This window comes from Hipposideros armiger, unplaced genomic scaffold (genome assembly GCF_001890085.2).
Source record: "Hipposideros armiger isolate ML-2016 unplaced genomic scaffold, ASM189008v1 scaffold_226, whole genome shotgun sequence".
Taxonomy (NCBI): domain Eukaryota; kingdom Metazoa; phylum Chordata; class Mammalia; order Chiroptera; family Hipposideridae; genus Hipposideros; species Hipposideros armiger.
Window position 1 is genome coordinate 2031475 of NW_017731576.1, and position 15479 is coordinate 2046953.

A 15479-nucleotide genomic window follows, 5' to 3' on the forward strand; every position below is an offset into this window, starting at 1 on the left:
ACCTAATTGATACTTTATATTACACTTTACCCGACAACAGTAAAATGCACATTCTTTTAACATGTACACAGAATATTTACCAAGATAGACCATATTCTGGGCCACAGAACAAATCTCAATAAATTTTAAATATTCAGCTCATAAGTATCTTCTCTGACCATAAATTAAATTAGAAATAATAACAGATCTGTGAAAAATTCCCAAATATATGATAACTAAATAACACTTCTAAATAACCCATGTGTCAGAGAAGAAATACAAAGGAAAATTAGGAAGTATATTGTACTGAATGAAATGAAAACACAACATATCAAAATTTGTGGGATATTGTTAAGATATATTTAAGAAGTGAGTTTAGCAAGGCTAGAGATAAGTGCTCAATATATAATACAAAAGTCTATTTTCATATACTAGCAACAAATACTTGGAAATTAAAATTTTTTAAATACCATTTATAATACCACCCCAAAATATTGAATACTTAGAGATGAATCTGACAAAAGATGTGCAAGACCTGTACACTAAAAATAGCAAAACACTGCTGAGAGAAATTAAAGAAGATTTATATAAATGGAGTGATATGTCTTTATGGGTGGGAACAAGACATTGTGAAGATGTCAATTCTACATTAGCTTGACTCTTAGAACCATAGTAATGTTTCGCATACTTTCCCTCCAATAAATAAAGAAGGAATTAAAATCAAGCAGGACCTGTGAGAAAGAAACCCAAAATAGAATGTAAACAGTAACAAATGAACTGAACTGTATTACAAATTAATAACACAGCCACATTAAATTGGATAAAGTAAGAAAAGGAAAGCGTTAACTTACCTTGGAAAATGGTATTTTAACTGGATACTGTATGACTAAAGACAAAAGGAACTGTAAATACTGTACTCTAGTTAGTAAATTTGTTTCTCAGTGGGGTGTGTGTGGGTTGCCAATTCTGTTAAAGTTACAAAGAAAATGGGGAAGGCTATGATGAACCTTGTGGTATTGGATTGAAATCAGTTATCTGTAGGATTGCATAGTTCTTAATATATAGAGATAGTTGTAGAAAAAAACGTGTGTGTGTGTGTAGATTAGTATACATACATATATTCCTGTTCTGCCTGCTAAGAGAACCCAAGAGCAGTGACACCCTAGTAATCAGCTCACCTGGCACCCTGATTTGGTTTCTAAATACCATTCTACAATGAAAGGAACCTGGGCTATTTGGAAAAAAAAGTTGATTCCAGGGCTGGAGCAAGGAAAATATAAGACCTGGACCATCTTGTGAGCCCAGAAAAATATGGAAGTGCTCACAAAAGGATGAGGTACGTCAAGAGGACACAGGAGCCAACCTGATAGAGTTCCCAGGAGCCAAAGCTAATCTCATTTTGAGCAAACAAAATAAATAATGATCTTATTGAATTATAACCCATAAAATAAAATCAATACTCATGAGTCTATACTGATATAACTTGAACCAATAAATACATGGTCGAGAAGGGACAACTAGCTCTTTCTTGCAGAAGAATTACAGTTAATAAATGTAGAAGAAATGAGAGAAATACAGAGTCACTATTAGGTAAACACCACAATATAAATGCCACAGTCAAGTTCCACCAATGGCTGTCAAAATCAGTGGGCCAAAGTTTGCACAGAAACAGGATTTAGGCAGAGTCTCCCCACTATATTTATCAATTATTAAGGGAAAATAATAACTTTTTGATGGCGAACTTAGAAGACACCACTTCAATCAAGTGTGCTCAGAGTTAACACCACAAGACATAAGACACGTTCAACATCACATACTCCTTGTATGACTGAAAAGGATACAACATCACTTCTATGGTATACCTGCTGAATGTATGTAACTTTAATCATGAAAGAACATCAGACAAAACCACATGGAGAGAGATTCTATAGAATAACTGACCAGACTCATTAAGTCAAAATCATGAAATACAAAGAAAGACTTGAGAAACTGTCGCAAATTGGGAGAGACCAACGAGACACAAGAATTCTAAATGCAGTGTAAGATCCTGGAACAGAAAAGGACACTAGAAGGAAAGCTGGTAAAATTTGAATAAGGTTTGTAGTATAGTATTCTATCAATACTCATTTCCTAGTTTTGATAATTATACTGTGGTTTGTAAGTTGTTACCATTATGGGAAGCTGGGAGAACATTTCTCTGTAATATTTTTGCAGCTTTGCTGTAGGACTGAAATTATTTCCAAATAAAAAGTTAAAGGCCCACCACCGCATTGTATTTCTGAAACTGATGTTGAATGATACTGTATGTCAACTATAATTATATATATATATATACATATAGTCTCGGGACATGGAGTAGAGAGCGGGAACGGATTCAATGGAATTGTAATAGATAAGCATGATATCGAGGGTGGGAGGGCAATAGATGGGGGAGGGGGGTCGTTACCTGGTGAGGGTGAAAAAAGGGTAACTATTGTATTGTTCTGTACACCTGAAACTAACAATAAAAAAAATAATAAAAAAATTAATAAATAAAAAGGCTGACTATAAAAAAAAAAGTTAAAGGCCCATTGGTTTTAGATTCTGTTGGTAGGCATGTATAGCTACCTGCTCTGAAGAAACAACACAGATATAACTGATGTCTGTCCATTGATGACTAACCAATTAATAGATTATACCTATGTTAGCATTGCTGTTGCCTCTGGTTATTAAATTTTCTCTAATAGGTTCTCTAGGCTTGTTCAGAGTGCTTTAAAAATCTAATTAGAACATAAAGACAGTATTTCAAGGTTTTAATATTTTTATAGTCTCCCATGAGAACAAGCAATCAGATTTTAAAATAAAATAGAATTGTAAATTGAGAACAGATTTATCCACACAATTATTTGCAACATAGACAGATTTCAAACTACTTGGCTACATGGCTGGGTTTTTTTCAAAAATTTCCCATGACTCTAGGTTAAGAAACAGTCACTGTAGCTGGCTTGTGTCTATCATCTTTTCTGTGACAATTTCACTTAGCAACCCCTACCAAGAACTGCGGGATAGATTTCCCTGACATTCCATGATGTGTTAGAATTACAATACATTTGATTCGCAAGTTACCAAATATAGCTAAATTAAAATTTTAACTTTTTATTGAAATGTACTATGCATATTGAAGAGCACACATAAGTATGCTTGTGATAAAATGTGAATTTAATAAAGTGGTAATTAAATTTTAAGTGCATTGTTCAATATTCTACAATGGTGAGTTTGTGCAGCTGGCAACTTATTCCACAGTAAGGGACAAATTCTGTAGGTATTTTATTTGGCTTTTTGGTATGTTTAATTTAGTTTTGGTTTTATTCTTTTGCAGGATGTGGTGGATACACACCCTGGCCTCACGTTTCTGAAAGATGCTCCGGAATTCCACTCCCGCTACATCACCACGGTAGGCCGAGTCCTCTTTCCTCTTAATGTAACTCCATAAATCTGTTTCCTATCACTACCTAGTAGCCACAGTTTCACATCTTCATGCAAAAGGTAACATGGGGTATAATGATTATCTTAAGTGGAAGGACGGGCCAGTAAAGTTGAATTGATTAATTTATATCTATTTCCCTTCTTACGAGTCTATGTACCCAATGCTTAAGAGGAAATTAAAGTCATTCTGTCTGGTCCTAAGAGGTATGTGTACCTTTTGCTGTGTCATAAATATTGATAACCAGTTGATGTTTAGCATTTGCAAATACTGAAAAGAATTTTCAAAAACCATTCCCAGAAAAAGATGTGTCTATAGTATTTCAAAGTTAGAAGTAGAAATGATAGTAAGAAATAGCTTATGTGTAATCAGAAAACAAATCCTGTAAGAATTTAAAATAACATAATCACAATCTCCTGTTTTGTGAGGTGCTTTCTCATTCCCTGTTCCTCATGTACAGCATTTGATCAGTCACAGGCAAGGCATGAATTAGGAGTGAGAGCACACAGGCCTGCAGTGCACACTGCAGCCCTTGTCTTTGGAGGAATTCCAAAGTTGAACCCCAGGCACACGTCACATTCACAGCCACACTCAGGTGCAATGGCCCTTACCTCTGGCTCAGATCCCCCAGGACATATGTCAGTCTCCTCTGAGGAAGACCCTCTCATTCTTGGGTACTTTTTTTGGCCGTGGATTTATTGGGTTCTGCCAAGCTACAGAATACAACCATTTTTTTTTTTCTCCTATAGGAACTTCATTCTTTGCTTTTAGGTTGGTTCTCTGTGTTCATAAATCTTTTTAAGACTTTATTTGAGCCAGAAGGTGTCACTGTCATCTAAGGCTGTCTCAGCAGTTGTTATTGCCTATGAACCACAGACTATACTAAATGACCTCCACCTCAATCACCCACGCCCAGTCACCCTTGTTTCTCACTTGGATTACTTATAATTGGTCTCCCTGCTTCCACAACCTCAATCTAGTCTCCACAAGGTAGAGTTATCCATTGAAAATCTAAGTCAGATCATATCACTCCTCTGCTCAAACCCTCCAGTGGTTTCGCATCTCACTCAGAATAAAAGCCAAAGCCCTTGCCAAGACTCTCCATAATCCCCCCAACACCCTCACATTCCCTGCTTTCTGATCTTATCTCCTACCACCCTGCCCCTTGCTCTCTGCTCCAGCCACAATGGCCTCCTCGCTGTTGCAGGAACAGACCAAACCCAACTTCTGCCTTAGGTACATTGTTCTTACTCTTTCCTCTGCCTAGAACGCGCCTCTTACAGATTTCCGCATGATTCACTCTCTCACTTCATCCAGCTGTGTGCTCAGGTATTCCTTTATTAGTGAGGCCTTCCCCGATGACCCACGGCCTTCTTCACCCTTCTTCTCCTGCTGCCCCTTCCCCCTGCACTCTCTATGCCTTTGTTCTGTTTCGTTTTTCTTCTTAGCTCTCATATCATCTGATACTTATTGTCCATCTCCTCTATAATATAAATTCCATGAGAGCAGGGACTTTGTCGATATTTTTCACTGCTGTATCCCCAATACCTAGGATAATACCTAGTACATAATAGATACAGTATTTATTGAGTGAATAAGTGAAAGTATTCATGTTTAAGAATTCTACACATTAACTCTGGCTTCAATCCCAAAGGGAATTTTTGGGTTCTAATGGTTGACTGTTCTATAAACTCAGGGCATATTAATAGCATAATTTAGAATCTTAAGAGTTGGATAAGATCTTAGAGATAATCTAGTCCAACCTTCTACCAATTCAGAAAATGCTCTCTATAGAGGAACTTTTTATTGAAATTTATTGTTAGAAAAGATGGTAAAGATCAGAATTGTAAAATAGAGACAAATTTTCTTTCTTTACACTTTCTAGTTTGGTATTTAAGTAATGGTGTGTGGTCATTTAGCAAGTGGTCCCCAGAAAGTTTAATGATGTCAGAGTAAAAAGCCACAAAATCATTTTGTTCACATATAATTTGCATTTTCTGAGAAATTCTATTATGTTAATTATTGACCAGAAAGAGCTACATTGGTCATTTAACAGGATACAGATAATTATCTTAGCAGACATATTTTCATGGTATTTGCATATTATTTACATTTTTAAATTTATACTTTATTAGTATTATGCTGCTTTATCCCAAGTTAACAAAAATGAATCCATTGCTCAGAGGTAGTCATTAAATATAAAATACTTGTAATGAAATAATGATAACAGAGCAGCTCAAACAGCATCAAAACATAAGTAGTAAACAAGATCCAGTTACGAATATAGAATGTGAATGTGTATGTACTGACTGAGGTAAGTGTATCTGCTGTAGTGATAATCTCATACTACCATCCAAAGGAGAGAAAAAAAAAAAAAAGTATCACAGTGAATATCTGGAAACAGAATTTTATTGGACTGGTTATGCTCTCCCAGTGCCTTTTCTATTAGGAAATTTGGTTAAATAATGGCATGAAATCATTGAAATTTTTGCATTACTTCAGAGTTTTTCTACAACAAATACAATGTAAGATTTCTAGTGTGAAATTAATTATGTTGTTAAAGGCATAGAAGTGGCCAAATTAGAGAGGCATCTTTCTAAACCCTGCTTATGCCAGACAGGGTTTATTTCCAATACACTTACAAATATCAGCCTCAGCATTAACGACAAATATCTCAGAAAAAGCAAAATTAATTTATCTTATTATCCTATTGACTATTACGTAATGTAAGTGTCATACACGTAAAACAATTAATATATTTTGTTTGCATGCTAAAGCTATTTAGTTATTTCACTTTACTGTTGGAAGAAACTGCTGACACAGGGTATGACTCAAATATTAGCTTATGTGTGGCACATATATGATGAAAAGTTGGGCAACTTTTGTTTTCTATTTATCACTGAAAACCTATGCTATATAAAAATATTTTTTGTTTAATTATTTCATAAGCTGTTTTTAGACTGGTAAGCAAGCACCAACTAGGCATACAGCAAATAAGACATCACTACCCAAATAAGGAATTGCACGTAACATCACTCCGTATTCTTTATTTCCAGAGAAGAGTTGTCAGTTGAGAAATAAACCTCTTGATATTGAATGAAAACGAAAATTGGAAATACCAGCAAATTGTAGCCCTTGAGTTTGCAGTTTTTCATGCCATGCAAAGAAACTGCCAGTGAATAAAAGCTCTGCTTATCCTAACTGGCATATGCTGACTTTTGAGGCACGAGGTGCTCGCATGAGGTTTTAAAATCAGTGATGAGAATGAAAATACTTCTTTATGACATTAGTGCTGGCAGTAAAGATATTTCTGTGTCTTGCTAAGATGGTGTCTTAGTGATGTATTATTCAGTGTCTTGATTGGCCTGAATCCATCACTTCAGGCTGAAATGCCAGGATTTTAATTGTTGAGGACAAGGTACTGGTATTTCCTGAGATGACTAAACTGTGGCGGAGACTGCCTATCACTAACAGCTGCTGAACTTTCTCCTTGAGAACTTTTCCCCTTGACAGAGAAAGAACTGATTTTTATTAGATTTTTTTTAAGTGCAAATTCTGCAGAAGAGCATGAAGAAATACTTTTCAGAGCCATATTAACCAGAGTGTATCAGGAACCCATTCACCACTCCCTGCCAAGTAGAAGAGCCACGCTTTCAGCATTTGAGTATGTTCATCTGCATTCAAGTCGTCGACAATGATCAATCGCTGTAATTTCTGTGTCTGCATTCGATCCACTTGTCAAAAACTATCTGACAGATCCACTAAACACTTACCTCCATTCCTGGTGACCTGTAATTGTGAATTAGAGGTTTCTAATTCAATAGATACAAAGAAAAATAAAGGAAAATCACTTATGATTTAATTTTCTATCAAGGTGACTAGAGATCCCTTGGTCAAAATTCATTCCCCTCGCTAGAAGGAAAGTTATTGTTATTATTAATTTCTAAATTTTGTTCTATACGTATTTTTTAATGTGCTTAATTTCTTTTTTATTTACGTAAAAGTGGTAGGCCAAACTTGGGGGGAAGGGAGGGAATTGAATGTAGAATTAGCAGCTAAAAGCTCTCACCACTAGGTGGTGCCCCTACCTCGGTAAGCTAAAATGCTGAATCAGTAATGTGGAAACCAATAAATATGTTGATGAAGTGGGGCCACTAAATAAGGAGATTTAGACTATAGAAAATGGAATACAGTACTTTCTTTTTTTACAGTATTAGAGAAGGAGGTTAACAGAGGCTAAAATACGAACTGCTTAACAGTCAAAACATTTGCAAATTAAAAAAAATTCTGCCCAAAACAAACAAAAAACAAGAAAATAAAATTAGCAAAAGTACAGATTAAAGTTTTACAATTTTAAGTGTAACACAGTACTTCCGTAAGTAATATAAAATATTTCAGGATTACATAAATATAGAATTTAGAAAGATAGAAAACTTAGACTTTATGATAAATTTATATTCGACCTTTTTTGAGCGTTTTGAGCCTTGCCTCTGCTCGGGGTCCACTTCGGAGTGTACTTTGTTTTCCAATAATGGCCTTTGAGCCATTCTCTACTACTGTTTGGGCCTGCTTCTGTTTCCTTGAAATATATTTCTTTTAATAAACTCCTTTTTCTGCAACTTAAAAAAAAAAAGATAAATTTATATTCAAAATCAAGAAATAAGAACAGGGCCGGCCAAGTGGCATGTTGGTTAAGAGCTGGCTTGGGACGCCAGAGGGCCCCGGTTTGGATCCCACATATGAGGGCCAGTGACACTGCCCTCTACAGCTAAGATGCTGAACAGCAGCTCAACCTGGAGCTGGGCTGCCAGGAGTTGCGGCGATGGTGTAGGCTGCAGCCCCTGCTGCAGTGGGTTGCCATGGGCCACCGTGTGTAGCCAGCAGCCAGCGTGAACGGCTGTCCAGAAGCCGGTGACTGATCTGCCTCGCCCAGGAAGAGCGCAATGATGGTGCCAACTTGGGCCAGTGAAGCAACGTCCTCCACAACTAGACTAAAGAACAAAAGGACAGCAACTTGTCTGTTCCCCTTCCCCAATTTCCCAATAACAATCTTTTTTTAAAAAATCCTGTTTAAGAACGAAAATCTAATAATGCGGGCCGGCCAAGTGGCTCAGTTGGTTAAGAGCGAAAGCTCTGAGCAACAGGGTCGCCTGTTTGATTCCCACATGGGCCAGTGAGCTGTGCCCGAGCTGAGCTGCCAATAGGCAGCAGGATGGCTCAGTGGTTAGAGCGTGCTCTCTTAACAACAAGGTTGCTGGTTTGACTCCTGCATGGAATGGTGGGCTACACCCACCTGCAACTAAGATTGAACACAGCACCTTGAGTTGTGCGGCTGCGAGCTTCTGACAGGCGACCAGATGGCAACAGGACTTGGAGCTGAGCTAGCTGCACCCTGCACAACTAAGATTGAAGGACAACAACTTGGCTATTCCCCTTCCCCAATTCCTCAACATTGTTCCCCGTCCCCAATTCCCCAATAAAAATCTTTAAAAAAAAAACAAAATCTAATGTTCAACAAGAAAAAATTTGTTTAATAATATGTATTGAAATTGACTTTAACTTGAGAGTGGGGACATGGAACTATGATAAATGATATTCTTAACATTTATTTTCATTATGTATTATATATATATATATATATATTATATTAATTTTTACATTGGAAATGATATATATGTATATATATACACATATATATGTATATATACATATATATATGTATATATATCATTTCCAATGTAAAAATCCTTTTTTTTATATGAACTTCTTCCATGCTAGTGCTAAGAATATAGTATTAAGACACAGTCTCTGCCCTGAAATACCTCAGTCAGAGTCTGAGTGATTGGGGCCAGTAGTGAAATTAGACACCAGGTGGTCCCAGCTCCCAACTAATGCAGAAATCCTGACAACTTCTACCTAAATAATTGTGGTGAGAAGAAACCTTATGGCTTCATACAACCCATTGCTTCATAGAGCTAATTTTATGAAATTCCTCCTTATTCTGAAGCATTTCAGAATAAGGGCATTTTTATCCAGTAGTTCCAATTCTGCCCTCTGGTACAACACAGAAAAGTCAGTTTCTTCTACCTGATACTCAGCCAGCCATTCAGATCATGGTCACATCTTCACTCCAATCTTATTTTTTTCCTCGAGATTAATATTACTCCTGTATGTGCACCTGAGATTTGGAAGTGATAATAAAACACCAAAGTGCAGGAGGGAGAGAAAAGAGTAAATGTTACTACATTAGTAGTTATCTTTCAGAATAATTTTGAATATATTTACCCTTCCTGTTTTATGTTTTCTGCATATTTTATATGCAATCTATAAATCATAGATAATACTGCTTTATGTGAAATACTAATTAGAGACCTTTTTTGGATTGGCATCCATCTGCTATTCAAAACTGAATAGATGCCGGTCGAGTGGCTCAGTTGGTTAAGAGTTGGCTTAAGAGCATAAGCTCTCAGCAACAGGGCCGCCAGCTCTCAGCAACAGGGCCGCCAGTTCGATTCCCACATGGGCCAGTGATGCCGACCTGAGCTGTTGCTGAGCTGCCAACAGGTGGCAGGATGGCTCAGCTGGTGTAACAAGATTGCCAGTTCGATGATGGGCTATGCCCACCCGCAACTAAGACTGAACTTGGCACCTTGAGCTGAGCCGCCGCCCTGATGGCTCAGTGGATAGAGTGTGTGCTCTCAACAGCAAGTTTGCTGGTTTGACTCCCACATGGGATGGTGGCTATGCCCACCCGCAACTAAGATTGAACACAGCACCTTGAGTTTAGAGGCCATGAGCTACCAACTGGCAGCCAGATGGTGACTGGCGCCCTCCACAGTGAAGATTGAAGAACAACTTGGCTGGTCCCCTTCCCCAATTCCCCAACACTCTTCCCCTCCCCCAATTCCCCAATTAAAAAATCTAAAAAAAAAAAGTATATACAATTTATATTAAAACATTATAATTTTAAAAAAACTGAATAGTTATTCAACTAGCTATGAATCCAACCCATACAAGTATGTCTCTGTCACAAATGTAACACAAAAATCTTTGTTACATAACTTTCAAACCTCATTAATTTATCAAGCAATTTTCCAAAGAACACATACAGATGGCCAACAGGTACATGAAAAGAAGCTCAACTTCACTAATCATCAGGGAAATGCAGATCAAAACAACAATGAGATATCACCTTACACCTGTTAGAATGGCTATTAGTTAAAAGACAATATATTATATAACAAGTGTTGGTGAGAATATGGAGGAAAGGAAACCCTTGTGCACTATTGGTGGGACTGTAAATTGGTACCGCAACTACAGAACACAGTTTGGTGATTGCTTGAAAAATTAAAAACACTATCATATGATCCATCAATTCCACTTCTGGGTATTTATCCAAAAAAAATGAAAACACTAACTCAACAAGATATATGCACCCCATATTAATCGCAGCATTATTTACAATAGCCAAGATATGGAAACAACTTAAGTGTCCATCAATGGATGAATGGATAAAGAAAAAAATCCATACAGTGGAATATTATGCCGCCATTAAAAAGAATGAAATCTTGCTATTTGAGACAACATTGATGGACCTTGAGGGCATTATGCTGAGTGAAATAAGTCAGACTAAGAAAGACAAATACTGTATGATCTCACTTATATGTAGAATCCTAAAAAACAAAAATCAAACTCATAGATTGCTGAGGCAGTGGGGTGGATGAGGGGGAGAAATGGTTGAAGTGAGTCAAAACTTACAAACTACCGGTTATAAAATAAAAAAGTTTTGGGGATGTGATGTACAGCATAGCGAATACAGTTAATACTGTATTGCATATTCGAAAGCTGCTAAGAGAGTGAATCTTAAACGTTCTCATCACAAGGAAAAAATTCTATAACTATGTATGGCGACAGATGTTAAATAGACTTACTGTGGTGATCATTTCACAATATATACAAATATTGAATTGTTATGTTGTATACCTGAAATTAATATACGAGTACTGTATGTCAGTGATACCTCAGTTTTAAAAAATTTATCAAACAATTATTAACCACCTGATATGTGCAGAGCATCATGTCAGGCACTGGGACGCAAGTCAAGAAAGACCTAGTTTCATAGAGTTTGGAGGTGATGACGGTCAGGTGCACCAGTGTTAAGAATATAACCACAGGATGACTGAAGGAGACCTAGGTGACCACAGGAGCATCGAAGGCAGAGTTCTACCCCAGCCCTGTTCTGGGCCTTCCTATGGAGTTGGCAGCTGAGCTAGATGCTAACGGGTCAGAAGGACTTGGCACTGATAGCAGGGGTAGGCTGAGGAATGCCAGGCAGCAGAAGTGTGGATCTTCATCCTGAGGCTAGTTTTTCCCTGTTCTTTTTTTTTTTTTTTTTTTTTAAGATTTTTATTGGGGAATTGGGGGAAGGGGAACAGACAAGTTGCTGTCGTTTTGTTCTTCAGTCTAGTTGTGGAGGACGTTGCTTCACTGGCCCAAGTTGGCACCATCATTGCACTCTTCCCAGGCGAGGCAGATCAGTCACCGACTTCTGGACGGCCGCTCACTGCAGCTACTGGCCACTCTCGCTGGCTGCTGGCTACACACGGTAGCCACTGGCAACCAACTGCAGCAGGGGCTGCAGCCTACGCCGTTGCCGGCAACTCACAGCAGCCCAGTTCCAGGTTGAGCTATTGTTCAGCATCTTAGCTGTGGAGGACAGTGTCATTGGCCCTCATATGTGGGATCTGAACCGGGGCCCTCTGGTGTCCCAAGCCAGCTCTTAACCAATGCGCCACTCGGCCGACCCTTCCCTGTTCTTTTTGAGAATTACTGTTTCTCAAAGAAGCAGAATGGTGGTTTAGTCCCTCATTAGGCCTACTCTTTGGGCAGATGTCCACATATCTTTCCCTTTTTGTTTTCTTGCACTAAAATAATTTTTTTAAAGGTTCTACCCTCTTCCATGATTAAACCACCAAGGACACAGGATTTCTATGTTATTAGACAATCAAAACCAAGTACCAAAAAAGCCACTTAAATTTTTCTTCCCACCACTGCTTCCTTTTGGAGCGGGGGGAAAAACCTAATAGATCAAAGGGAAATTCAATGCATGGGAATAACCCCAGGTAAAATTGTTAAGAATGCACTGTGGCCTCCTACCTCCTGGATTGCAGCCTTGTCTTCCTTTTCCAATTCTCCCTACATCACAGCACACACATTCTCAATCACGGGCATATTTGTTGCTACTCCCTTCTCTCCCATTCCTGTCCAGGGCTTTCTTCATAGTTTCACATCTGTTAAACTCATTAAAACATTAGCTAGCAACAAAATTGTTAATCCCCAAATAAGGACTTGGGATATAAACTATTCCATATGTATTTGAGTTTCTAGAGAGAGTCTGGAAGACTAGAGGTCTTCAAAATTCCAATGAAGAAGGCTATAATAACCAGAATAATGCCCTCTTGGCTCATATCATGTTGGCAACCATTCTTCTGACCTATTGAATGTTAAACCAATCCAGCATATATTTCCCACCTCATTTACCTTCCCAAAGCATCCAGCCCAATAAGCACTACTTGAATCAGATCAGACATCACTATATAAGATGATAGGTAAGCAAAGAAAGTGACATGTAAGCTGGGAAATGCAGACTTGTGAGCAGAGAATACATATTTTTTCTTCTTGGAATGATCGGGGCAGATACAAACTATATGGATGTAGATTTTTAAAATAGAGTGTTAATTTTTGCTAGAAATGACATTTGACATAATCAAAAAGCCAAAACTTATCTTGGTTCAAAGTGTATTAATAAGATGGCCTTTGGTAAACTAATATATATCTTTACTGTTTTTATTTGGTTTGTTTTCCTTTTGGAACCAGGTTATTCAGAGAATATTCTACACAGTCAACAGATCTTGGAGTGGAAAAATTACTTCAACAGAGATAAGAAAAAGCAACTTTTTGCAAGTATGCCTCTCATTGGAATTCACATATAAGGAGCAATTTAAACTAATATTCTTACTTCACTTAACAAATATTTGAGTGCTTATTACATGCAAAGCTCTATCACTACTTTCAGTCATTAAGCATTTTATCAGATACCTGGGATGTGTTGGGGGGAACAGAGATGAATAACAAGGGATTTTTGTATCAAGGTATGCACTGTGGAGCAAGAGAGAAAGTGCACAGCCACACCTGACTTGAAAAATTCCACAGAAATGTGTAATAAATATGCAGAGAAGGCTTTACAGAAGGATCAGCATGTGATCTTGACCTTGAAGATACCAGTTTACCAAGATAAAAAAACTTAGAAGAAAAGGGGATTCCAGGTAGAGGAAGCAGTACAATAAGCAAAGACCCAGAAGCATGAAAGTGTCTTATTGAGGAACTGCAGAACAGCCTTAAGTGGCCAAGGACTCCACAGAGAGTGACCAGTGTTACGGCCAGAGGGGTGAGATGGGACCAGGTTGGGAAGGGCCTTGCAAAGGAAATAGAGGAATTTCCACATGATCCATTCAGCAATGACTCTTTATACAGTTCCTGCTGGAAAAAAAAGTACTAAAAATTCTTTCAGGAAGAGTACATTTCATTCAATTATTTTATTTATTTTATGAGACAGAAAGTATTGGCCACTAGTGGGAGCCTTTTACCGAGATAATCTTCATGCTGATTGTTCAAGCTTCTGTTAATCTAAAGAAGTACAATTGTTCATACTTGAAATGAAATAGTTTATTTTAAATGAATTATACTAAATGAAGTTTAAGCTACTAAGACAAACTTATTTACTCTTTATTTTTCCCTATCTTTATCTGGGACAAAGTAATGAAGACTTGGCAAAATGAGTAGCCCATAATAGATATATAACTTTAAATTCTAAAATGAACAGTAATCTTCACAGTCATTATTAATGTTTATTGAACACCTGATGCCTGCCTGGGCTCTTAGTAGGTAATATGGAATGGGTTGAAATGGCAATAATTCCATAAAAGAGGCCTTATACCTTAAGAATGATGATAATCCTTCACATTCCTGAAGCATATTAGAGTTTGTATAATAGTTTCTGGATCATTATTATAATCCGTATTTTCTTTTTACTGATGATAAAATTTGAGGCCCAAATGTGACTGAATGACTTAGATAAGATCAAACAGCAAGTAAGTGGCTGACCTGGAAATAGAACTCAAGTGTTTTGCTTCCTAGAGCATGATTTATTTTCCCCTCTATTTTCTTCCCTATCCCCCTCCTTAGTCCTCCTCGTAGCACATGAATATATGCTCATAAAACATTCAAATAACATGAACATATCTAGAATAATAATCTGAAGTCACTATTTATCTCTTCATCGTGCCATTTCACTCCTTCACCTAAAGGGAACCCATATTATCTATGGTTTTATTTCTGTGTGTGTATGTTTGTGTGTGTGTGTGTGTGTGTAGTTTTGTTTTATATGGCTGCTTTTTTGAGTTTTGTGTAATATGTGAGATCATACTAATTATTCTGTTGACTTTGTTTTTTTTAATTAATGTATCTTGACATTCTTTTCATTCCCATTCAAATAAATCTCTTATTCTTTTAACTATTACATAAGCTATGGCATGGCTATACTGTCTGTAATTAATTATATATTCCTCTGTTGATGATGTTCAAGTCATTTTCATATTTTCCCTATTACAATGATGCAATGAAATCCTTGTACTTTCCTCTTACAAGAATTTCTCTGGAATAGACTACTGGAGGGAAAATCCAGAAATTATTCATCTTTTTCATTTTATGAAAATGAGAGCTCCTTGCTTCTCAAGATTTGTTTAATCGTAAATATTCTGCTTTATACACATTAAAGAGCATTTTATAAAATAAAACATTACAAGCAAGTTTGGAAAACAAGGAAAATCATATTTTATTCACCCTAACATAACTAATAATATCATTGTATGTGTTCTTCCAATCTCGTTCATATACATATTTGGAAGTTACAGTTTTGCGTAGTTCTTAGTTTGTACAATGTTGTATTCTGTATTTAGCACTTACCACACCATGGTTT

The 15479-nt window shown here is 37.1% G+C and overlaps 1 protein-coding gene across 5 annotated transcripts in view; it reads left to right on the forward strand.

The window, feature by feature from the left end:
- PPP2R3A (protein phosphatase 2 regulatory subunit B''alpha) overlaps window positions 1-15479 on the forward strand; it is a 155852-nt gene that overhangs the window by 78644 nt on the left and 61729 nt on the right. For all 5 annotated transcript variants that reach the window (XM_019654587.1, XM_019654584.1, XM_019654586.1 and 2 more), the window contains 2 exons: window positions 3338-3412; window positions 13319-13405. In XM_019654587.1, coding sequence (XP_019510132.1) covers window positions 3338-3412; window positions 13319-13405 — 162 coding nt within the window. The remainder of the gene's footprint in view (window positions 1-3337; window positions 3413-13318; window positions 13406-15479) is intronic.